The 26,390-nt window shown below is 40.5% G+C and overlaps 1 protein-coding gene across 2 annotated transcripts; it reads left to right on the top strand.

The window, feature by feature from the left end:
• On the top strand, nt 1–25,078 carry LOC115582832 (complement C3-like). Of its 2 annotated transcripts, XM_030419055.1 has the most exons (43): nt 1–145; nt 1,585–1,783; nt 1,982–2,144; nt 2,284–2,372; nt 3,173–3,261; nt 3,606–3,688; nt 3,779–3,866; nt 4,064–4,166; nt 4,313–4,433; nt 4,541–4,656; nt 7,524–7,670; nt 8,059–8,158; nt 8,250–8,344; nt 8,477–8,668; nt 8,787–8,942; nt 9,513–9,642; nt 12,149–12,223; nt 12,655–12,852; nt 12,961–13,078; nt 13,148–13,236; nt 13,361–13,500; nt 13,716–13,928; nt 14,156–14,219; nt 14,319–14,408; nt 15,756–15,959; nt 16,229–16,304; nt 16,409–16,568; nt 16,735–16,830; nt 17,255–17,405; nt 17,577–17,662; nt 19,008–19,085; nt 19,453–19,608; nt 19,743–19,805; nt 21,747–21,828; nt 21,963–22,011; nt 22,631–22,721; nt 22,805–22,894; nt 22,997–23,114; nt 23,256–23,345; nt 23,988–24,080; nt 24,175–24,258; nt 24,642–24,780; nt 24,904–25,078. In XM_030419055.1, exons 1-43 carry the CDS (start codon nt 51–53, stop codon nt 25,043–25,045), a joined length of 5,001 nt encoding a protein of 1,666 aa, XP_030274915.1. In that variant the 5' UTR covers nt 1–50; the 3' UTR covers nt 25,046–25,078. The 2 variants fall into 2 exon arrangements, with proteins under 2 accessions (XP_030274915.1, XP_030274921.1); XM_030419061.1 differs by lacking the exons at nt 1–145; nt 1,585–1,783; nt 1,982–2,144; ... (2 more) ...; nt 3,606–3,688; nt 3,779–3,866 and adding an exon at nt 3,886–3,904.
• The last annotated feature ends 1,312 nt before the right edge of the window (nt 25,079–26,390 follow it).

Here is a 26,390-nt window from a genome sequence, read left to right as displayed (position 1 = left end):
GTGTGTAAAAGGAGAGCGCTGCAGAGCAGGAGTCTACATCAACAGCAGATATGGGATCAGGCAGCAGGATGTGCAGGTCTCAGCTCTGGCTGTTGGCCTTCCTGGTCCTTTCCTCTCTTACTTTTCTGGCTGATGGTTCCCCATTGTAAGTAGACCTGCAGTAACTTTTCACACTGTTCCTCAAATGTGTCCTCAAAGAGTCAGAGGAGATTAAAGGGGAAAGACAAAAATAGACAGAAAGAGGTAAATGTGTACATACTGCCTACAGGGAGGAGGTCAGCTGCACCATGACGAAATACTTCTGTGTATGTTATAGAAGGCCCAAATATTAGATCTGAGGTTGATGAATAACTTTGTTGAACTTGAACTACTCACTCAACCTGTGCCATACAAACTTTAAAAACACTGTATACACATATGCAACAAACAATTAGAAAACCAGTCGTCTTTCTCTAATGCTCAACATTTAATCATACACAACACAAAAGCGTTACCGTGTTTATCCATGATTTATTTAATCTATGCTGAACATTTGATAGCTTTGACTTGCACATAACTACGCTGGAGAAAGAAGACGTTTCTTCTTCTCATATGTAGCCTATGTTCAATATTCGGACATGATGTTACAGCCGTGTTACAGGTTCAATCTTTTCAATTAAATATGTTATTACTTTATGAACTAATACTCTAGATTTTGTTGTAACATCATTTATATATATATATATATATGTATATACAAACCACCAGTGGACTATTGCCCTGTCAGTGTCCGTCATACGTCGTCACTCGTGGCAGAATTCCAGTGACATACTATATGGAAGTTTGAGGTTCATTCTCACTCACATATCCAGTTAATGTCTGCAGATTTTTATTTGGAGTGTCCCAGTAAAGTGAAAAGTTAGTGAGAATCTTGAAATCCTGCTGAATACGCACCAGTCAGCCACAACATCAAAAAAACGGACAAGTGAGGTTGATAACATCGATCGTTCTGTTATAATGCAATGTTCTGCAGGGAAGCCTTGGGTCCTGGCAACCATAGTAGATGTTACTTTGAAACATAACATGCACCAAAGTGCTGCTGCAGGCCAAGTACACCCCCTCAGGGCAGCAACGTTCTCGATAGTCCAGCTTGGTTTGTGAAGTTAAAACATCTGGTTGGCCTATTTAAACCTTTCAGCGGGCCAACTTTGGCCTATGAGCCCCACTCTGTCAAGCTCTGCTATTATTTACATAATGATCATCTACTAACAAAGTTAAACAGTTGAACTACTGGATCTCAACTAATAAGTTGTTAAATGTTATAGACTCTAAACTCTCGGTGGGCAGGCCACCCAAATAAACTGTTACCGTAAATCGTCCTGAATGTTGCTTTGACTTTGCACTGTGTGGCATTAGGTCAGACACATCAAACAGAGACGGGAATAATGATGAAATGGTCCATGCTGCAGCAAACAACTGTTGTTAAATCAGTAAATATTTGCGTCAGTGTTCCTCAGACTGCCAGTAAGTCAGCACATCCTAAACAGCACGAGGTCTTTGCAGTGCAGTGACTGTATTCACGATTCTCTTCTCGCTTCTCTACAGGAAGCTGATGTCTGCTCCCAGTGTGCTGCGGGTAGGAACACCAGCAAACATCTTTGTGGAGTGTCAAGACTGCACTGATGATACCGACATCAGAGTTGATATCATTGTAATGAGCTATCCAACCAAATCGAAGAGGCTGGCATCCGAGTCTGTGATTCTCACCAGTGCAAAACATTTTCAGGGCTTTGGACAAATTAGGGTAATGTGGAAATACTGAAATATGTTATTGGTAATTGGTTTAATTATATTAAAAGTAATATTAGTATTTCTTTAAGCATTAATTTATCTAGTTTTTTTATAATGACGACAAACAAAGAAACAAAGATCTTAAATTTATCATATGATATAACCCATCCTGCTCCTTACACACTGCTTTCGTCTCTGCATGTGGTTTCAGATCCCTGCTGGTGACTTCAGTAACGATCCCAACATGAAGCAGTTTGTGTACCTGCAAGCTCGGTTTCCAGACGCAGAGCTGGAGCAACTTGTCTTAGTGTCCTTCCAGTCAGCGTACATCTACATCCAGACCGACAAGACCCTCTACACCCCCAGCAGCACAGGTGAGAACGGAATTAATCAGTTTGGGTATTTCTATTTCCCAAGTGAATGGCAGTGCTGTCAAAATGCATAAAGGTCAGTTACATGAGTAGACACCCCCTCCTTTGGCTCTTAACAGGAAAGTTCATGTCTTTCTTTCAGTTCATTACAGGATGTTTGCAGTGACGCCCGGCATGGAGCCTGTGGAGAGGGCAAATGAAACTGATACTGCTATTGCCATTGAGATCATGGTATTGTGTTTCATCGTCACACACATATTTTAAAGTTAAATAATAGGGCCTATTTACACACATTTCACGTGTAAGTCTCCTCCATGCCTCAAAATTACTTGTTTTTGAAGCATGTTCAAAAAGAAGTGCCCCCGTGGTAGATGAAACATGATAAAGTGCCCATTTAGGTGCCCTTCCTGCGTGCTGGTGCCCCACTGTATAATGCTGATGCCTTTTTTTATTTTTTTCCACCCCGCCCCGCAAATATCCTGAGTCAGTGTTGCCAGATTGTGCAGTTTTTCACCTAATTGGAGTGCTTCGTTTGTGCAACACTAAAAGCACTTCATGTACCATCTGACTTCCACCAGTGAAAAGTTACACTTAATTCCACTCTGCGCTCTAAGGAGTATGATTTAGAGTGACAGGGCACTGTGACCAGCTGGCTCAGCTTAACACAGAGTCATAACAGATGACCATCAGGACCATATTTCATTTCATGTGAATACAGCTAGGTTAAAACTCTTCCCTCGCCACGCAGTCCTAGCTATGTGAGTGAAAGTTAGCGTCCCACACATATCTTAAAGGTTTCGTGTCGATCTCTAGTAACGGCTGACCCACCACTCATCCATGTCACTCACTGTGTCAGTTGGTCATCTGAATGCAGCCTCTCCCTCAGCAGGAAGAGCAATAAATTTAAAGATGTAGTTGTGTGTCAATCAAGGAGCTGATTAGACTCACAGATGGTAATTAAGATAATTATTGGAGGATTTGCTCAAAAAAGTAGTAGCATTTACTGTTTTAAAGTTGTACCTTATTTTCAGACCCCTGAAGGCATCATTTTACCACGTGATCAAGTCATTCTAAAATCAGGGATGCACTCTGGAGATTACAGACTCACTGAAATTGTCAGGTAAGTTTTTTTTGTGAAAGTTGTACATTTTAACCACTGTTTAGTAGAGAATTTCTTTTGCTATGGAATGACAAAAATTTTCAGATTCAGATTCAGATTACTTTATTAATCCCGGGGGGTAAATTGTTTTTTTTGTTCTTTAACCCAAGACCTAAAATGTAAAGTACACTATAAACTAACATGAGGCTAACAGCATACAACATGTGAAGGAAAATGTAATGTTCAATAAGGTATGAAGGTATTCATAATAATTATATACTATATTAATAAAAATACAATACAAACCAAGTACAAGTAATATCTACAGCGTGTGTGTGTGTGTGTGTGTGTGTGTGTGTGTGTAGTATCGGACTGTGGAAGGTAGTGGCAAAGTTTCACAGCAAACCACAGCAGAGCTTTTCTGCAGAGTTCGAGGTCAAAGAATACGGTGAGTCAGAGCCGAGAACCTCACAAACTGTGTCACTTGTACTGATTTTTTGCAGATTGAACACGTAATAAAATGCATTCAATTTTTCAGTGCTGCCCAGCTTTGAGGTTAAACTGACAAATGACGACCCCTTCTTCTACGTTGACGATAAAAAGCTTGACATCAGCATCAGAGCCATGTATGTGAAGCTTTTTGTTCCTCAGATTAAGAGATCAGGTCAGGGTTTATTTTAAGTTTTGGTGGCTTTCTTCCATTTCATCTATGTGTTTTCTCTTTCTTTTCTTTTTTTTTTTTGCTGTTACATTTTCACCACACTCATTTTCTAACTTTTTTTTTTAGCCTATTGCAAAATTGTCAATGTCCTTGTGGTTTCAGGTATCTATTTGGTGAAGAGGTGGAGGGGACGGCCTATGGGGTATTTGGAGTTATGCATGGAGGTCAAAAAAAGAGTCTTCCCAGCTCTCTTCAGAGAGTGCAAGTGAGTACATACTCGCACATTTACTTGTTTGTGTTTTTCTCTCTGGCTCATTCTCTTTAGTTAGCAAAGACAAACACAAACCTCCGCTTGTTTTACAGTTTACTAAATTAGATTAAGTAAAGCATTTTTAAATGATGTCACATTAGATCAACAGAGGTGAAGGAGTGGTCACGCTGACGAAGGAGCACATCATGCACAGCTTCCCGAACATCCACGACCTGCTGGGGAGCTCCATATTTGTAGCTGTTGGCGTGCTGACGGAGAGCGGTAAGAAAGAGACATTGTGCCCGAGAGTTGTTGCCTGATGTGAGACCCCACAAAGGGCAGCAAGAGTAATTATTAGTTTGGGTGTGTATGTACATATATCTGCACAGGTAGTGAAATGGTGGAGGCAGAGTTGAGAGGTATAAAGATTGTCCAATCACCATACACCATCCACTTCAAGAGAACGTCCAAATATTTCAAACCAGGAATGTCCTTCGATGTTGCGGTAAGTGTGCACCTGCATGTAATCAGGACTATATCCTGAAAAATAAAAAAACAATATATTTAGTTTCAGTAACAATACAGTAAAAGACATTTATTCAATGTTACATGTCATTTTTATGACACTTTTATCCCAAAAACATTTTATTGGCACTGAAATAAATATTTATGCTACAAAAAGTTTAATGAAACAAAAGCACACATGCATTAAGAATTATTTGATTCTAGTCTTTTTTTCAGTACCAATTATTCAACTCCGACAGTTTTATTCAGTTTTTTTTTTTTATATGCAGTTTTTTTCATTGACAGAAGTTTTCAGTTTCAACGCTCTGCAGTGTTGGGTATAGTTACTTTGGAGAGTAGTTAATCATGAGATAGCTAAGTCAAAATTATGAGATAGCTAAGTCAAAATTATGAGATACTAAGTCAAAATTATGAGACACTAAGTCAAAATTATGAGATAGCCTACTAATCAGGGAACGAAATTTCGTTTTTTGTAATTTGTTGACACAAAATACATGGCAATTGCATATCACTCACAGCTACACAGGATACACAGCTAAGTAGTTAGCTTTCTGTAAGTGCTTTGTTTACTAATTTTAGATTAATTAATCTACATATTGTGTTACTAAGGCCCGAAAAAAAATTTGGCGCGCGCACATACTGCCCTTTTCTGACTTTGAACCCCTGCCCCTCTATAATCATGTGCACGTCCCTGCACACACACACACACACACACACACACACACACAGGTAACATAGCGCACAGACGCATCACAGCGCTGTGCCTCCGCTGACACATCTGCAGGTGGCACAGTACTGTCTGACAAAAAGCAGGCTGCAGTCGGGATTTTCCTTTCCTTATCCGGAGAAATTCTTAAAATAATGGATTACTTTTTTAAAAAAATAACGAAGTTACTGATTGCCTGACGCACAAAACTAATTAGAGTACTAGTAATTAGAGTAGGCGTTTGAGTGGAGGTGGCAAAGAGAGGCTGCGTGGGCACCTACTACACGCCTATAATTGTGTTTTGAATGACATATTTTGTATATGCAGTGCTAAAATTTTAAGTCACTGTCCTGAGTCCTAATTGTGTATGGACCTTAATTATAATGCAAATCTCTTCAAACAGAAAATTAGAACTTTGTAACTAAAGATTCAGAAATCAGTATTTACAGTTTTTTTCAATTGCTAAGACACATTGGTCGAAACTGAAGCGACATGTTCAATACTCTTAGCACAGTCTGCAAAACAGAAATGCATGTGGGCTAAACTGTGTCTCACTTTTCATTGCTTTCAGACGAAGTGCATTCAGTGACCACAGTCACCGAAATGGATGAAGTCTTTTCTCATTCACTAGTTCACACCTGCAAAACACTATGCTTTAACAGCACATTTTTCAAATGCTAACACACTTTTTTTCAAAACAGTTAAAAACACACTCAAAACAGAATGATAGGGGAAAAAATACTGGGAATTTCTGCTGCAGCCACATTAAAATCTATTGAAAATTATATCAAAATATTGACAATAAAAATAAATAAAACGAAGATGCAATTCCAAACAGCTGATAGTAGTTTTCAGCTGAAAACTGATTCAGGTGATCTGCGTTTGGCCTCATTAGAAAGCATATACAAAAGGAGTGGCTTCTGATTCTTTTTCCTGTGCAAGTATGGAACAAAGAGCAGCGGGTGAAGTTGGTAGAGAGAGAAGAGCAGCCAGGAGAGGAAGGCTCTCCACACAACCAGCTCTCCTTGCTGGATGCAAGGAATGCTGGTTGTGGAGATATTTCTCCCGAAGCCTGCCAGGGATGGATCAGACATTCAAGAAGATTCTACCCTAGGTTCCTTGCCAGAGGAGATATAAGATGTGACGTCGAGGAAAATGAAAGGGTCTGAATACTACAGTATACATGTGTTGTTTTTTAGTTTTATCTCTTACTGTAATTTGTATTCTACCCCTGGAACTCTGAGATTCTGCATAATTCTGTTTATGTAATCTTTATTTTTTGTATGGTCCTGAAGTACTTATGCAAAAGCACAAATGTTCTTGAATAAATCTCTGCATTCCTGATTCAGTGTTGTTGCAATATATTACAGCAGATACAATAATTTATAACCATTAAAGTGCAAAAGATCCTATATAAAATACTGATTTACCTGACAAAAATCATTCTTACTTGAAATATAAGATGCATTTGATGTAATGTTCTTTGTTGTTAGTATTTTGCCGTTCCGTTTGTTAAGAGTGATTGTGTGTGTTTCCAAAGTGAGACAATGTGCTAGTGTTTTGTTGAATGAGCTTCTTTTGAGACAAGTATGAAGTGTTTTGTTGGTGAGACACACTTTTGGGCATGAGATTAACTGTTGAGCTGAGCTGCATGATGGAAATGCAGACTGTGTTAAGAGTTTCAAACATGTCGCTTCAGTTTCGACCAATGCGTCTTAGCAATCGAAAAAAACTGTAATGAGTCTAGTGGGTAACAACTCAGTATGATGTCTTACTTTACCTGAAGGCTCACAAAGAGGGGTGGTTAATCAGTAATCAAGAACAACCTTTACACGAAATTGGACGGAATGTCAATTCACAGATATTAATTAACTACTCATTACTTAATGAGTCATCATCTATTTTCCAGTCCGTTCAAATCCTGCCCAAGTGTTACCCTGACATTTACAGATAGAATTTCTTATATTTCCGTGAAAGCAGATGAAAGATTGTCCTAAAATGTCTTTTATGGGATAGTTGGGTGTTGTGGACTGTTTATTGGCATGTTTTTATTAGACTAGCCATGTACTAATAAAGGCTTTTTAAATCATTACCCTATTGAGTGCCTCAGATCTTCTCTTATTAGTGCTGTTTATTGGCAGATTGAAGTTGTGAATCCTGATGGCAGTCCAGCACAAGGTGTAGCAGTGTTGGTGGATCCAGGTGACGTGCAGGGCGTCACTGCTGAAAATGGCATGGCACGGCTTTCCATCAATACAGAGAACAATCCTACGCCAATGACAGTCACAGTAAGTGTTTAAATTTGCTCGGATTATATTTGTTGATTTACATCACGTGTTTTAGCACATTAAAAAAATGTAGGCAACAGGTAAATACTGGATTGTCAACAGGCCAGAGTGCACAAGCTGGCTTGGGCGCAGGGTCTCACAAAAAATCGGACCTCCCAGGTTATTGGGATAACTGCCTTTAAATGACTTTATTCAACCCCTTTTAAAGTGATCTGGTTTGGATTCTCCTTGACGTAAACATCACAACTGTCTGCCAAAAACGTCCCTTTCAGTGTATGACATCAAGCTGATGGGACAGCGTGTGGTGTAGCTACCTGATGCTAGGAATAGTAACTTCTCATGCACATTATTTCATGCAACATATGCTAACCTGTGTGTTACATTGCAGGCAAAGACCAATGATCCCCGAATTTCACCTGAAAGGCAAGCATCGGCCAACATGACAGCCATCCCATACAGCACGAAGAGCAACAGTTACATCCATATAGGTACTGAAATAACTCAGGGACCTCAAAATACCATGCACAACCTTTTCAATGTCCATTACTCGTGTTGATAATTCAAATGTTGTTATTGCAGCTGTGGATTCAGCTGAAGTGATATTAGGAGAAAATTTGAAAATCAACCTCAACCTTAACAAGCAGGAAAATACAGAAAATGACATCACGTACCTGGTGAGACGCTTTGCACTCCTGAATCGTGCATTTGTGCAAATGCTTGAGTGTTCATGTTGCTTTCAGCAACCTATGCAGCACATGTAAGCATTTTAGATAGATATGCACTAATGTGTAAATCTGTGTCCCCAGATCCTGAGCAGAGGTCAGCTGGTGAAGTATGGCCGTTACAAGGCAAAAGGTCAAGTGCTGATATCAGTGATGGACACCGTTACCAAAAACATGCTGCCATCATTTCGCATCATAGCCTACTACCATACAAATGACTATGAAGTGGTTTCAGACTCTGTTTGGGTGGATGCAAAGGACTCCTGCATGGGCTCGGTGAGATACACAACAGTGATGCGGCTGAGTTTAAATGAGCAAACAATACACCCATGCACAATGGGAGTCATTTTATCTGCAACTGTTTTATCTTTCACAAGTATGCCTCCTCCTTTAGTTGAAGCTGGAATCAGCAAGATCTAGTTCATCCTATGAGCCTCGCAAGATGTTTGGTCTGAAGGTCACTGGAGATCCAGGAGCCACAGTGGGACTTGTCGCAGTTGACAAAGGCGTCTACGTCCTCAACAACAAGCACCATCTCAACCAGAAAAAGGTAATTGCTTTATCTTCAAAAATATTTGACAGGGGCCTTAGCTCCTTATTTGGAGATCTGAGTAAGTCAATATTATTTGGTTCTTACTGCTTGCCAGTGTCTGATGCAAGTGTCTGATGCAAACACAGCATTGTATCCAATGTCCTCACTAAATCTGTGAAATCTGTGATTTTTTTTTTACAATATAGCTAGCAGCAAGATGGTGTGTGTGTGCAAGCCTCTTAGGTGCGCTCCAGTACTTAAACAAATAGCACTACACCCCTGGTTATATCAGATATGTAATTTAACTGAACAGTCATTTGTATGTTTACTGGATTTGTATAATATTTTCATCCATCCACGTTCAAATGTTGCCTCTTACTCACCCATGCATACACACACCAATAGCAGTAACCCAATAATTCAAGGTGTAGCCATCTGGAGACGTTTGGGGTTTAGTGTCTTTCTCAGGAACGCTTCATTACATAGATGCTCTGAGGATTGAACCACTGTTTTACCCTCCACATGTGTTTTAGCCTTGTTCCTTGTCTGTTTGTATCTTCATGTGTGAATTACCTCCACTTTTCTCAGGTATGGGACATGGTCGAGACATACGACACCGGCTGCACACCAGGTGGAGGGAAGGACGGTATAAGTGTGTTCTCCGATGCTGGGCTGTTGTTCCAGTCCAACATGGCTTCTGGGACTACGTACCGACAAGGTGATAATACATCAGTCTCCAGTCTCATTCTTTTGCCTCCACCTGCTAAGTCAGTTCCTCCCAAATGTCAGGTTGTCATCTAGGAGCCAGGTTTAAGCTGAGGCAGGGAAAGCACATGATAACAAATACAGCTGCAAATGACTGCTTTAGTCAAATATGCATTAGTCCATGTATACACCCTTCTCTGGCTTCAATACTGTACCAGTGAAATATCACTAATTATTTATGAATAGTAGGGCTGGGTATTGTTAAGAACCTCACGTTTCGATTAGATTTAGATTCTTTAGTTTGCAATTCAATTCAATATTGATTGAAATGCTTCGATATCGATTCAGTAATAAGTAGTAATAAACAAATAGTTAATTAGAGTACCTGTTGATAATTTTTAAATTAAAAAAAGTAATCTTAAATTATGAATCTTTCCTCTAGGACATTCTAATAATAATTATAATAATAATACATTTTATTTACAAAGCGCCTTTCAGGACACTCAAGGACACTTTACAGAGGGACATCAGAAAAAAACAATGGATGAAAAATAAAAATAACAAATATCAATTTAAAACATTCAATAAGACAACATTCAAACATCCAAATACAAAGAAAGAAAAACATACAATTAACAACATTTCAAAAACATCAGTGAAAATACAGTGTGCAACAATTAAATAGAACAACAATAGAGGTAGGGCGGTGTAACAGTTAGGGGTGGAGTGAATAGGCAATTTTAAACAGGTGGGTTTTGAGTCTGGTTTTGAAAACAGGGAGAGAGTTGGTATTACAGATGTCAAGTGGTAAGGAGTTCCAGAGCTGGGGAGCAGAGTGACTGAAAGCTCAGCTCCCCATGGTGCGGAGGTGTACAGGGGGGATAGTGAGGCGGAGGGAAGAGGAGGATCTGAGGGAGCATGCTGGATTGGAGATGCGAAGGAGATCAGACAAATAAGGAGGGGCGAGGTTGTGAATAGCTTTGAAAGTGTACAGAGGGATTTTGAATTGAATTCTTTGTTTAATCGGGAGCCAGTGAAGCTGCTGTAGGATAGGGGTAATGTGGTGGGAAGAAGGGTTTTGGTGATGATTCGTGCAGCAGAGTTTTGAACCAGTTGGAGCTTATGGAGGGACTTGTAAGGGAGACCGAGAGGAAGAGAGTTGCAGTAATCTAAACGGGAGGTGACAAGACTGTGGACAAGGATGGAGGCAGTGCTGGGGGTGAGGGAGGGACGGAGTCGGTTGATATTTCGTAGGTGATAGTAGGCAGAACGAGTGGTGTTATTGATGCGGGATTTGAAGGATAGAGTGCTGTCGAGGATGACACCCAGACTCTTAACCTGAGGGGAGGGGAAAACTGAGGAGCTGTCGATGAGAATGGGGAAACGGTCAACCTTGGCTGGTGTAGATTGGGTGCCAATTAAAAGAATTTCAGTTTTATCGCTGTTTAATTTCAGGAAGTTTGAAGTGAACCAGGATTTGATTTCTGATAAGCAGGCGGTAAGGGAAGAGGGTGGGAGTGTGGAGTTTGGTTTACTAGAGAGGTAGAGCTGGGTGTCATCAGCATAGCAGTGGTATTGAATGTTGAATTTACGGAAAATGGTGCCAAGGGGGAGGAGATAAGTGATGAAGAATTCTAGTTCGAATTGAAATGTAAACAAAGGCACACGATGTGTTTAATTATAAAATAGTGCAACCATAGTTAAGCTGAGGTAAATTTTTGTCTGAAAACATATACATAACCATGGTCCCTCCGCCCTCCGGCTAGACGCGAGGGGTGAAAACGTTGACACTGAACCTCCCTCTCTCCCCAGAGGAGAGTGTACCCATGGGCGCACGGTGCAGCGGCCAGGGTGAAACCGGCTGCTCTTGGAGTTTACAGTCTCCGAAAGAGCGGTGCGTCAGACATTGGCTACCCGCCTCCGCAGCCCCGACGGTGTTTCTGCAACGCATCACCCTCCGACCCTCAAGTGAGGTCGCGGGTGAGGCGTTTCCAGCTGCTGGAGGCGGGGACCGAGAGGCATCCAGCGAAGGACAGCGGGTGGACGGGGGCCGCTGCTTGCCTGAATCGATTCAGAGGATTTTCCAAATCGATGTTGAATTGGGAAAAAATATATGCAATGCATTGATGAATTGATATTTTTCCCCACCTCTAATGAATAGGCAGTTCGTTCTTTCCCGAGAAACTCTGCTTGAATTAACAGTAGCCTATATAGTTTTGTATTTCTGTCAATATAATGCATGTCTATTGAGTTGTCTCAGCCACCATGCATTTCCATGTTGGCCTCAACAGTCGACTATGGGATCACTACATCAGCTTTTCTTGCTCCCAACTGTCTTGTTAATGGTGTCAAAAATCACTCCATCAATACATTTTTTGTGAAATAAAAACCCCTACAACCTGCATACTACCAGCTAAATAACTTTGAGTTTAAGAATCTTCTATCAACTATACCAGAAATCAAGTCTAGGTCTAAACTTGTTGTGTTCTGTTGAAGATCTAGTCTTGTTGCGTTTCCAGAATTGAATTGCCCGGCCCCCAGCAGGAGCAGGAAGAAACGATCCACTCCATTACGGGATGTCACCGGCAGCTTAGGTAAGAGGCACAGCTCTGAACTAGCCAATAACATGTCAACTGTCCAGCCATCTTCTGCTATACAGTCCAGGCTCTCAAAAAAGTTTATAGTTGGACATCTCGTGTTGAAGACTGTCACAATACTGTTGTTTTTTTACCATACTATGTAATTGTGGAAAGATAAAGCAAGTTAAAACTCTTTTCACAATCTGTTTCTCTTATTTTCCCATATTTGATCTTATGACTTGAGTTTGGACTGATAAAACAGAAGACTTTTCATTTGTGTATATAAATCCCTATCATAAATGAACATTAAAATGATGCTACTTTTTAACTATTTAGGTGACTTAAGCCTTTGATTGAGCAGCTTTTATTTCATGATAATCTGCAACACTGCTCATACTCCATCCTATTTCACCTTTGTGTGTCCCCACCACCCCCATTCTTTCCAGCGAGTCAATATGAAGACCAAATGCAGCGTGACTGTTGTTTGGATGGCATTAGGGACGTCCCTGTTTCATACACATGTGAGATGCGCAGCGAGTACATTGGGGACGGTGAAGCATGTGTCGAGGCCTTCCTGCACTGCTGCAAGGAGATGGAAAGCCAGCGAGCTGAAAGGAAGGAGGATAGCCTCCAACTGGCTCGAAGTAAGAGACGGACACAAGGGATGGAAGGAAGTCCTGGGTGGTTACTATCCGTGGTCATACTGCTAATTAGGATACAATAAAATGGTAACAATTTTGATGATGGTTTAGGTGAAGAGGATGACAGTTACATGGACACCAGTGAAATAGTTTCTCGTACCAAGTTCCCTGAAAGTTGGCTGTGGACAGAAATCAAACTGCCTCCTTGCCCTAAAGACAGACACGACTGGTGAGTCAACAGAAATATTCAAATCAAAATTGAGGGCACACAAAATGTACTATTTTTCTTTCATTTCAGTGACACCACATCAATGCAGAAAGATTTTCCCCTGCAAGACTCAATCACAACCTGGCAGTTCATTGGCATTAGTCTGTCAAGAACTCACGGTGAGGATTCAGTGATGAAAACCCATCTTGTGTTTTAGCTGTTGAGGTGATTTCCTTTAGTCTGTCCCTCACCAAGCTACACCACTCTCTTGGCTACGTTGTTTCTTTCCTGTTCTCTTTCAAGGTATCTGTGTGGCCGAACCATTAGAGGTAATTGTGAAAAAGGACTTCTTCATTGATCTCAGGATGCCCTACTCAGCTGTCCGAGGAGAGCAGATAGAAGTTAAAACAGTCCTCCACAACATCAGCCCTGATCCCGCCATGGTAAGTCTGGACAAGACCGTACTTTTCATGAACTAATCTAAGGAAATACTTACAAACCTTTCTCACATAATGATGTGACCCTTCATAGAAGATTTGTTTAGGCTCTGTTCTTCGTAAGTACTGGAGCTGGTTACTTATTTAAGACACTTATTATAGTGCTTCACTGTGTAATGACATAGAGGTCATGAAATTGTTATCTCCATCTTGTCTTCAAGGTGCTTGTGGAGCTGACTGAGACGGCACATGTATGCAGTGCAGCTTCTAAGCGTGGGAAATATGTCCAGCAAGTTAAGGTTGGAAGGCAAAGTACACGAACTGTACCCTTTGTAATTATTCCCACGAAGGAAGGGGAATACCACATTGAGGTCAAAGCAGCTGTGCAAGACTCATTTCTCAGTGATGGAGTCATGAAGACGCTGCGGGTGGTGGTAAGAGCAACACACTCCATGTTGTGGATTCAGAGCTTTTCTTCTATTGTCCACATCTATATGATAAGGTTTAAAAACCTTTTTTTTGAATACATATTAATTACACAATATGTACACATATACATAATACATAATACACTGCTACAATTCAATGGACTAAAAACATAACACACCTTCTCAGAAATAGCTGTGATTCCTGATGTTTGTCCTAACTGTTGTTTTTCCAGCCTGAAGGTGTACTGATTAAACATCCTCAGACTATAACTCTTAACCCGACAAAAAAGGGTTTCGGTGAGTTAACTTGTTAAGCAGCTGTTAATTGTTAATTCAAATGTTGCAACGTTTGTTTATTATTTGCAAATTAAATCTAAATCTCTTTCTAACTTTTAGATGGCAAACATGTAGAAATTATCAACAGTAGAATCCCCGTGCAAGATTTTGTTCCAAACACACCTACGAGCACACAGATCTCCGTGACGGGTAAGATATGTGGATGGCGTGGTGTGTGGTAAAGTACCTGTAGTATCAGCTATAACATTATAACCACTGAAAGGGGAATTGCATTGATAACCTCGTTACAAGGACACCTGTCAGTGCTAGGGATATATTAAGCTGCAAGTGAACATTTTGTCTTCGCAGTTGAAATGTTGGAAGCAGGAAAAATGGATGCGTGTAAGGATCTGAGCGACTTTGACTAGGGCCAAACTGCATGTCTTTTTGGGTGTTTCCTGTCTGCAGTGATTACTACTGACCAGAAGTGGTCTGAGGAAGGACAACTGACAACTGAAGGCAACAGGGTCATGGGCACCCAAGACTCATTGATGTGCGTGGGGAACGAATGCTATGCTATATCACAGCTTGCTCGTTCCTTTAGTGCCCATGCTGAACAGTGGAAGAAGGTTGTTTCTTCTGTTGAATTACATTTTCTTTTACATCATGTGGATGGCTGGTTGTGTGTGCATCATTTACCTGCAGGAAGAGATGGCACCAGAATGCACTACCGGAAGAAGGCAAGCCGGTGGAGGCAGTTGCACAAAGCTGCCCAAAGCATCACTTTGGGCAATGTTCTGCTGGGAAACCTCAGGTCCTGCCATTTATGTTGATGTTACTTTGACTTGTTCCACCTCCGTAAACAATGTTGCTGACCAAGTACACCCCTTCATGAAAACAATATTCCCTAATGGCCTTTTTCAGCAGGATAATGCGCCTTGCCACACTGCAAAAATGTTTTAGGAATTGTTTGAGGAACACAACAATGAGTTCAAGGTGTTGACCTGGCTCCTAAGTTCCCCAGGTCTCAATCCAATCGAGCATCTGGGAAATGTGCTGGAAAAAACAAGTCCAATCCATCGAAGCCCCACCTCACAACTTACAGGCCAGGTACAGGAGGGCTCGGCTGGGGAAAAGCCTGATCCCTGCAGCCATAGCTGCCTTTAACAGCAGGCCCCGCTGATCTGTCTGTCCGCTATTGTGCTGTCATATAAGTTGTCTTTGTTGTTATTGTTGCTATGTATGTCTCTTTCTTTTTTGTTTGTTGATATGTATGTAGTGTCCGTTGTCGTCAAAGATGTGTAATGTACTGTCAGTGAAGACAAATCTCCCTACGGGACAAATAAAATCAAAATCAAAAATCAAATCAGATACCACAGCACACCTTCAAAGTCCATGTCTTGACAGGTCAAAGCTGTTTCGGTGGCAAAAGGGGGAGCTGCAAATATTAGCCTGGTGGTTACAATGTTATGGCTGATCTGTGTTTGGTGAATTTTTTTTTGTTATACCTCCTTGTTCTTAGTGGCAATGTATGACTTTTTGTGTAAATGTTTGCAGGAAAAGAGCATGAAAATATTGTGAGGAATGGCATAAATGGAAAATCAATGGATCAGCTGATCACACAGCCCTCGGGCTGCGGAGAGGAGAACATGATCCGCATGACTCTGCCTCTCATTGCAATTACGTATTTGGACCAAACCAACCAGTGGGAACCTGAAGTCATTGAGAAACGTGCTGAAGGCCTCGAACACATCAAGACCGGTAAGTTCATACAAATGTATCTACTAACACAGATAGCATGATGGTCCTACCGTCTCACTGAAGTTACATAGTGCAGAAACAAGTGATGGGGGGCAGCGTGGCAGAGACAGAAACACCATTCACCCTATTACAAAACACTGTACCATAAACATGATTTTGAAGCTTTGATTTAAGTTTAAAATGCCTACATAATGTTGCTTTAAAAGTGCTGCTCAAACTGGCTTCTTATGGATAAGATTCGGTAAAGGTTGTATGTTTGTTTTATGTAGGTTACAAGAATGAGCTGAACTACCAAAAAAATGACGGGTCTTTTGCTGGGTATACTGATCAACAAAGCAGCACCTGGTGAGGCCTGCGAGCATGCATAAACTCATGTCAATCCTGACTATGGGTGTATTTCATGTGCAATGAAGAAAATTATTATAACAGCCTCTCTCCTCCTCTCAAAGGCTGACAGCTTATGTTGCCAAGGTTTTTGCCATGGCCAACAATCTGGTGGCAGTGGAAAGGAACGTTGTCTGTGACGCTGTCAAGTTTCTGATTCTCAGAGCACTGCACCCTAATGGCATGTTTAATGAAGCTGGAAAGGTCTACCACAGAGAGATGATGGTGCGTGGACTGATTTTATTAACACAAGTCTTCAACTTGAGGCAAAACAGAGAATAAAATCCAAATTACATGTGATTGACTCATCTTGTATGAATAAAATCATGTGTGATATTTATCGTATTAACACTTAAGATTGTATTGACATTTTGTCCATGTGCACGTGTAGGGTGATGTGAATGGCACAGATTCAGACGCCTCCATGACAGCCTTCTGCCTCATTGCCATGCAGGAGTCACGCACACTATGTGCTGCCACCGTCAGTGTGAGTACCTCACCTCCAAATAATGTTGTCTTCATTTTCCCTCACCTCTTCATTTACTGACCCTACACTGCAGTTAGAACTGTAACTAGTGATGTTGTCCCACGGTTAAATAATATGACATTAATATACAATATTCAATTAAGCGATCTGTTTAAAGGTGCAATATTTAAGAATTGGCCACTTGTCGAATTCATTCTCAAACCAAATAAGGGGCATCATTTACTGCTGTTAACTGTAGCTGTCGTTCGCTAGTGTTCGCTGTGTGTTAGTCCTTTGATATCCTGGTCGACCTGTATACCCCGTATCTCTACCAGTAGCTACAGCTGATAACATTACTATACTCGCAGTTATTTCACTGCCTGTTACTATTGATCTGTTCTAACCTGATTCTCCTTCTCCTTCCTTTTCATCCCCTTCTGTCCAGAGTCTCTCAGGCAGTATAGACAAAGCGGCGGCCTACCTGGAGAAGCGTCTTCCCAGCCTCATCAACCCATATGCTGTGGCCATGACATCATACGCCCTGGCCAATGAAAACAAACTGAACCAGGAGATCCTCTTTAAGTTTGCTTCCCGAGGTTTCTTCCTACAGCAATATTCACATACATTTTCAACTGAAAAGTGATGATGAAATAAGACTAAAATATAGAAACTGGCCATGTACATAGTTGGTCCTCTGCAGTACATATAGGCTCTTGGCTTGCCACGAGTGCAGAATAGTAATACAAAAATGTGCCTGTTTTGGTCAGACTTGTCCCACTGGCAGGTTCCTAAGGGCCGTGTTTACACACTGGAGGCCACAGCTTACGCTCTTCTTGCTCTGGTGAAGGCCCAGGTGAGCATGTCCCAGTCACCTGTATCTGACTGTCAGCAGCCTCAAAAACATTCAGTAGAGACATCTTTCATGGTACCAGACTAAAGGGTAGACGGTTGATGAAGAAGCATTTTACTGACCGCAAGGATTTTTTCCATTACAGCTGACCATCTTCGAAAGAACATCTTAGTTATATTGATCATTAAAACAATTTTTTCCCATTTTGCCAGTATCACTTTATACAGACTGAAATCCACCCTCTACAGTAAAGTACTCCATCACAGAGAAAACTACTGTGTTGGCTGGTTTCCATAGTAGTGGGCCTCACGCCCATGTTGGGTTGGAATAACTGTCAGAGTCTCCGTGATAATGGCTCTCTGTCACAGCGGGTTAAAGGGGAGAAAATAAAAGGTGGACCAAAATGCAGATTTAGACAGGAGGCAGGATCGGGGAGAACATAAGGCAAGCTTTTAAAGCAGAAGCTGAATGCAACAAAAAACCAAGGAGCATCAAACAAAAAAAAAATTAGTGCAGGGATCAGAAAACAAAGTAGCAACTAAAACAGCTAAACAAAGTGCAACAGAAAAGTTTCAACAAAGTACAAATCAAAATGCAAAAATCTAAATCCAAAAACACATACCAAAAGGCGACACAGACGGAATACAAGGAACTTCAGGGAGCAAGGAAACACGAGGAACATTCAGGAACATCAAAGAGCTTGGAAACACAAGGGACATCAGGCAGACAGAAACAATGAATGGACAAAGACAAGAGGGAAAGCAGATGCTAACTTAAGGACTAGTTTTGTGTTTGTTAGACCAGAATGTTATTAGAAATGTTATCAGAGAGGCTGCTTCTAGTATCTAAAACTTTTTCAATTTAACACTGTTTTAAAGTTGACAGGACAGAGGAAACTCTTCAGGGGAATCAGGATGAACCTTTCAGAAACACAGACAGACATTTAGAAAAACCTGGCAAATTACTTAAAACTGCTTATACTGGTAGTTCCCTACCTTTTGAGGCACAGTTCTCTCTGTTACAAAATGTGTCTCCAGGACCACATTTTGCCATGATGACACATACACACAATCATTTTGTGTGTATGTGTCTAAAGCAGACATGATGCTTTTGTTGTGTATTACTTGTACAAGTCAAATTTCATCTTGCCAAGACAGAAAAAAGACATTTAGTCTGGAAATATAAGGAAGGCTTTTTAAACTGTCATGTAGCACATTATAACCATAAATGATAGTTCTGCTATATAACAGCTATAACACATTTTTCTCTTTTGTCACTATGATAATAAAAAACATTCCCATGCACAGTCAAACACACTGATTCAACTATTGCCTTTTCGTGAATAAAGGCGTTTGACGATGCCAGACCAGTTGTCAGATGGTTCAACAAACAGCTGAGAGAGAACGGGGGCTACGGATCAACTCAGGTAACGCAGACCTCTCATTTCTATATCTTTTCACCACTGTTTACATGTTTTTTAAGTAGTCTGACCTCAAACCATTGATTCCTTTTCTCAGCCACCCTTCTCTTCTTTATTCTCTAACACACACGTCATTTTTGCGCTTTATTATTATTATTTATGTAAATAAACCTGCACTTTATCCTCTTGCACCATATGTTCCACTTACCTTCACTCCACGATACCGCAAGCATTTAATTTTATTTCATAGCTACTTAAACATTTTATCATATATAGTACTTTATTGTTTCCTATTGTTACTAAATTTGCCCTTATATTTTGATTGTATTTGTACTTGAATGTTCTGCTACTATGATGATCTCTCTATCTCTAGGCGACTATAATGGTGTACCAGGCTGTAGCTGAGTTCTGGACCAGCCCGAAAGGGCCAGAGTACGATCTGAATGTGGACATCTTGTTGCCAGGCAGGTCAAAGCCAACCAAGTACAACTTCAACAGGGATAACCTCTACGCCACAAGAACATCTAAAGTGAGAACACACACACACACACACACACACACACACACAATGGCTCATTAATGCTTTCCTGATGTTTCTTCTGTTGACCTGTGTTTATCTGTGTATTTGTGTGTGCGTGCGTGGGCATGTTTAAATTCACACAGATCAATAATATAAACCAGAGAGTGAAAGTGTCTGCCATGGGCAAAGGTGAAGCAACAGTGACAGTAAGTAAAAAAAAAAAAAAAATGTTTTAACATCTGTTGTTTATTGATGTGTCCTTTTCTGAATCTCAGACATAGACCGTATGGGAGTGTATGGGAGTTTGGCATTTTTTTGCTGAATCAATCTTGGCTTTTTGGAGCTAAAGGTGACCATATTAGGAGGAAAGGTGGAGCTGGGGAGATCACAGTGCAAGCAACACCGGCTAGCAGCCCAGCAGGGCCAGCTACCATTAGCTCTAGCTAGCAGTGTTGGGAGTAACGCGTCACAAAAATAATGCATGACAGTAATATATTCTTTTAAGCACTAACAGAGTGATATAATGCATTTTAAATAGGCTTTGCAGCAATATTATTACAGTTACTAAATCCATAATGCCTTACCACCCAAAATTAAGTGTTTATAGATGTTTTTCAACCTGTTCCAACTTGTCAGGTCACTGGCAACCCGTTTAAGCTAGTTCAAAGTGGCTAATCCTGACAATATAATGTCTTTTGTCAGTTTAACCATGATACACATGGTTAGATCGGTTAGATTTTCCACAATTCAGTGGTTCGGTTCATCAGACAGAAACCATAAGAACCGACAAATTCTTCATACAGATTTGCCAGCATGGTAAGCAAACGAGATGGAAATAAGTGGTGACTCCCTCTCTATAAAAGCTACAAAGATAGATATTATAAAGTCCTAATTTATGTCCACTCAATAATTTATATTCCTTTAGTCTGCATGGGTCCTGAAATCAAAAGAATCAAACATGAAATATATAATAAGAATCAAATATATAAAATATACTTTCATAGATTTAATCTATGTTGAGAATATTGTCCTGTGAGTGCATCGCTCACTTGGTCCATCGACATAACTTCTTTCAACAGATACTTCCTGCCTGGTGGGTTTTTTTTGTGTTGTTGTGCGTACGGGTGGGTAGCTGGGCTGGGTGGATGCAATGTCCCATCTCACAGACTCATGGCAGAACAGAAGATAAATGGCGAACAATATGTTTTGAATGGCGGCAAAAAGGTTTTATAGGCAATACAATCCAGGTTAGTAGCAAGCAATATTACACGCTTTCATTTATAGTGCCTACTTATAGTTCGGCGAACTATGTGTTTACTATTGTAAAGTAACTCATTACTTTCAATTATACTGACTAGTAATAGGTAATGCAATACATTTAGGAAGTAACTTGCCCAACACTGATAGCTAGATGGCTTGGTGAGCAATGTGCATTGCTCATTCATGTTGATGGTGATATGAATTGGAAAGCTATTTTGGCAGGTGCTAAAGACGCTTACAACAAAATATAGTTCCAGAAAAAAAGAACAGTTGACTCGCCAGGAAGGCTGAATGACATGTTTGTATCTTTCATGAACTTTCATGAACTGAAAACACATTGTGAAAGGGTTCTAAATGAAAACAGGGACAACACCAGAACTTTAAGGTCATGTCTATTTAAATGCACAAAGTGCCATGGATGCACATTGCTATGCCTTTGTCCTGATTTACAGATCGGCTTCAGCAGACCCTGCTTTATCATTTACTTTGCTCTAATTGGGACCATAATTGAATAAATCAACATCATGCCGTATTGAAGAACACTTGAAACCAGCAATCTGCTGCAGATCATAAACTCATTAGGGAAACTGTTGACTGTGGTAATAAATCAAGTAAGAAGAAGGGTTCTCGTGAGCTTACATTAAATCAGATCTCTTTTTTTAAACAACCAGTTGAGTCGCCCCCTGTTAGCCATTAGAAAGGAGGAAGGCTATAGGCAGTTTGCATCGTCTTTACTTTTCATACCCGAATACTATGTCCACTTCTTTTTTTAAAGTCTTTTATCTCAGAGGAGGCTTGAGACTTCTTTTTACCGTGTGTGGTGACTATGTCATTGAGATGCCTATTGGCTTTTCAAATAACGAGATGCACTTTTATCCACCTGACAGATGGTGTCGCTGTATTACGCTCTGCCTAAAGAAAAGGACAGCGACTGTCAGAAGTTTAACTTGTCAGTTGAGCTTATCCCAGGTAAATTGTTTGGTCATTTTATCCGTTGGTTTTGGTCAGCTCTGTAAAGGTTTTTTGCTGTCCGTCCAATCTTTTCATCAGGTTTTCTTTAATGGGAAGAGATTTTGCACTCATGTAATATTTTGTTCCTGCAGAGAAAATGGATGAGGATGAGAAGATATACAGGCTGAAAATATTGGTTTTGTAAGTACAGCGAAGAAGTCACAGGGACAAAAATGGCATTAAAATATCTTCATACGGAATTTTTTTAACCGGCATCATTCTACCTCTTCCCCTTTCTGTGACTGATTCTCAATTTAATTTCTATTGTTTACTTTACAGTGATACCATTGTTTATAATAACCACGTGTCCCTGATTTCCTCATTATTTATGACCATTTTCACAACTTTTGTTACATTTACTTGAAACTAAATCTGTTTTCAAATTAACTTCCTCAGCTCATAGAGTTCGCCTAATCATCACATTAAAAGTTATATTTTTCTCAGCATTTTTCTCAGAGTTTTTGTCTATTTTGACTTAAAGGATAAGATAAAGAATAACATTATGTAGAAGTTGCTTTTTTTATCAGTTGTGCACAATGTTAAAAAATAATGATGATTTAAAGTTCACGTTTGACCCTGGAAACAGCAGCTCACAAAGCAGTCTCACCACAAAATAATTGGTTTGTCAACTAATTTAAAATTTGAAACATTTGTTTTAGAGCAGTGGATAGTTATATAGCCTCATCGTGGTTGTGTCTCCTAATATTTGATGATGGGCGTTTCTTCCGTATCTCAATTAATCTGTCAATTTTCTATACAGGTTTAAGGACAAGAAACGCGATGCAGCCATGTCACTCTTGGATGTTGGTTTGTTAACTGGCTTCACCGCTAACACAAACGACCTGAGCTTAGTACGACACACACACACACACACACACACACGTTTGTGTCCAAACATTAAAACTCATTTTTGAGCCTGTGTGTTTCTATTTAGCTATCCAAGGGACGTGCCCGCACTATTTCAAAATACACCATGGTCACCGCTGACTCAGAGAGAGGATCTGTCATCATCTACCTGGACAAGGTGAGACATCAGTGTCTGCTTCCTGTATATTGTAACTGTATATGTTCTCTCTGCAGTGTTCCTCCCTTCTTTATCTTACCTTTTATTTACACCTCTCTGCAGGTCTCTCACACACGACCAGAAGAGATCACATTTAGGATCCATCAGAAGCTGAATGTGGGCGTCTTACAACCAGCTGCTGTGTCGGTCTACGAACACAATGACGGTCGACACAGTAACCGTGAGACACTCAGAAACAAAACACATGCTGGTTCTGTCTGTGACACACAAACACATGCGTGTGAAATCTGGCAGGGTTGATAAAATGACATTACATTTTCAAAAGTGCTACAATCATCCAGATATGTCTTTCTAATTGCAGAGACACATTGTATGAAATTCTACCATCCAGAGAGGAGAGCTGGACAGCTCCTGCGGCTCTGCAGAGGGGATGTATGCATATGTGCTGAAGGTGAACAGGATGATGTCTAACTGATGACATAATCTAACCTTCTTCACATAAATATGTTACAGCAGATCGCCAAATGGAACCTACTGTTAGCAGCATTTAGCGTATCCTGGTGAAATGCTGCCCCCTTTTTTTTTAATGTAATGAATTCAACAGGTGGCAAATTCTTCATTTTGCACCTTAAAGATCTGGTGTTAACGGAGACAGTCATGTAGCATAATTAATTCCTAATTAAATTAATACAATAACCGGCAGGATCCTGTTGGAACAAAGCAGCAGTCAGACTTTGAGAATAAGCCACTGACATATTTAAAGCTGCTGTAACTGTTGTTTTCCTGACACGTGTTAAAAAGCTGTTTATTCCAACAGTACTGTTGTAGAGTGTTTGGTCAGAAACTCATGATCCTTCTCCTTCTGCTCATGTAGTAAATGAGAAAATACATTATCAGTTATTCCCGCACAATTTATCCAATCAAAAAGGAAGGAGTCATGGAAGTGTGGTGACATAGAGAGGAGGAAGGGCATTGCTGATTGCAAAACAGGCAGGAATTTAGATAAAATTGGGGCACAATGCTTACAAGTGCTTATTTAATCAGATTATTTAATCTGTTTTGCATTTGCCTTGTGCCTATTGTGTACTCCCAGAGAACTGCAGTATGCAGAAGAAGGGCAACATAAGCAATGCTGACCGCACAGCTAAGGTCTGTGAGACTGAACTGAACAGCAGAATAGATTTCGGTAAGTGTTTGTGTCAGAATGTGAGTGACAAAATGAGAGAATCAGTAAGAGAGGGAGCAAATGAGCAAACAGTGTGCAACTTGTCCGTCCCCAGCATACAAAGTGAGACTGGAAGAGTTTACAGACGGCTTGTCCACTGACATTTACACAGTGCGGGTCCTGGAAGTCATCAAGGAAGGTGGGTAGTTATTTCTCTTGAACTGTTTGAACTGCCAAATGTTTACTTTCCCTCTGAGAGGTGAAACACCACATATCTTTCCCTTTCTGAATTGTTTGGCCACCATGAAACCCACTTTCACCACTTTACCACTTTCCTTCGTGTTCTCCTCTGAGTAAGTTTGGCTAGCCTTGTCTTCCCCATCTTGCCATACATTTGTCTTTCTGCCAGCCAATGGCTCGACTGCTGTCCCTCTGCTCCTAAAACTCTGCAGTTAGAAAACACAATGTTATCATAACTGCTGAAAGAGATGGCAGCTACAAAAGAGTTACATGAAATGGAAAAACCAGTGCGTAAAAAAACATTGTTTTCCTTTAAGCACATTCTCTTCTTAAAATATACAGGAAATGATGTGGGTCCTCTGGGTAAGCTGCGCACATTCCTCAGTAATCCACACTGCAGAGAGGCTTTAGATCTGAGAAAGGGAAAAACCTACCTCATCATGGGTGATTCCGAGAGACGAACAGATGAACAGAGTCAGGCGTGAGTTTGCTGTGTTTGTGTGTCTGTCTGGTTTGCTCGTCACAGTTTAACATGTCGTGGTGAAGAAGATTTTTTTGGTCATCCTCGGAGACCTAATGTGTTTTCCCCCTTGTCCCTCCTCAGGTACGAGTACGTACTCGGAGAGAGAACCTGGGTCGAATACTGGCCCACAGAAGCTGAGTGTAAAAGTCAGAAACACAAGCTTACCTGTTCAGGCATGTTGGAGATGGTTCAGAAGTACACGCAACACGGATGTGAGCAATAGAGAAACTGACGGAAATAAAATGTTCTTTTCAAATTGTTTTTGTTTTGAATTATTCTTCAATGCTTGCATTACAGTCCACAATTCAAAGACTTACTGCATTGTGCAAAAGAGGCATCAGGCGCTTACGGCTGCTGGGAATTTGTGCATGGGGCGTACACTCAGCCACTTAAACTTTCATGAGAAAAGACAAGAATATAAATGAACAATTCGTCTCTCATTTTCAATTGATGTGTGTGAAGGGATTTGAATACATTTAAATTGATAGACATAGGAGTGCTTGTGTGGCTCTATCTCAGTGAGCACATAACACAATTTAACAATTTTGTCAGAAATCTGGCATCCGGTCAATCCAACCCGTTTCAGACTTGTGACATGTACAGGTGTCACCATGAGATAACACTCAAACTAGTTACAGTTGTGACGCAGCGAAACCAGCTGCTGACAAAGCCACAGTCACAAGCTTACCCAATAAGTGTCCAACCAGATGGTGCCAGACACAAGCAGAGGAGTGTGGAGTCGGCAGAGAGAAAGAGAATGATGAAGAAGATGAAGAGAAGCTGTCCTGTGGGTATACAAAGGAATTCAGACAGAGAGGCTACCACTTAAGAATTATGTAGAAGTTATGTGGAGCTAAATGTACTGTGGGCCAACATACTTCATTTCAGAAAGACTTTATGTAGGGCAGAAGACGTGAAGAATTGTCCGGTGAGTGTTTTTTTTTTTTTCATTTTGTCCATGGTGTGCTGTCTTCAAGTAGCAATTTGTAAAATATGACCAAATAATTTTTTTTTTCATATAAGCCAAAAATGAACCAGCATTGTCCGCAGGATATGAACATACAACTGTTGTGTCGAAAAGGAATCTGTTCTGTGTTGCAGAAATGTCTACTGGAGTTAGCACGCTAACGAGCTAGCCCCCACCTGTCCTGTCTGTAAAACCACTTGGTACCGCAAGAGTTATTTTAGCGGGGAGGAATATGACAGCTGCAGGCTAAACGGCTTCCCATATCTGTCAGTTACTCTGGTGATATACTAGCACCTATATTTTCTGAGCTTCCTTCAAATTCTAGCCATATGTCAAAACTTTCACAATTAATCACAGTGCAAAGCAGTGTGTCATGCAGACAATAGTTCTGACATGTGAAGCAATAGAGACAGAAAAAATAATACTTTCAAAGAGTTTATCAGCTCAAATTATTGACTTCTGAAATTAACTGCAGATTCCAAATGTCATGAGCAGGGCTTGCAGTGTAGAGTCATTAATGAGGGAACTTTGCTGCAACAGTAGCAGGCTGAGGTGGGCAAAACACAGAATTTCAGGACATCTTTGTATCTAATATGCCCCT

The sequence above is a fragment of the Sparus aurata genome, chromosome 1, assembly GCF_900880675.1.
Source record: "Sparus aurata chromosome 1, fSpaAur1.1, whole genome shotgun sequence".
NCBI lineage: Eukaryota > Metazoa > Chordata > Actinopteri > Spariformes > Sparidae > Sparus > Sparus aurata.
This window is presented reverse-complemented; position numbering and strand designations above follow the sequence as displayed.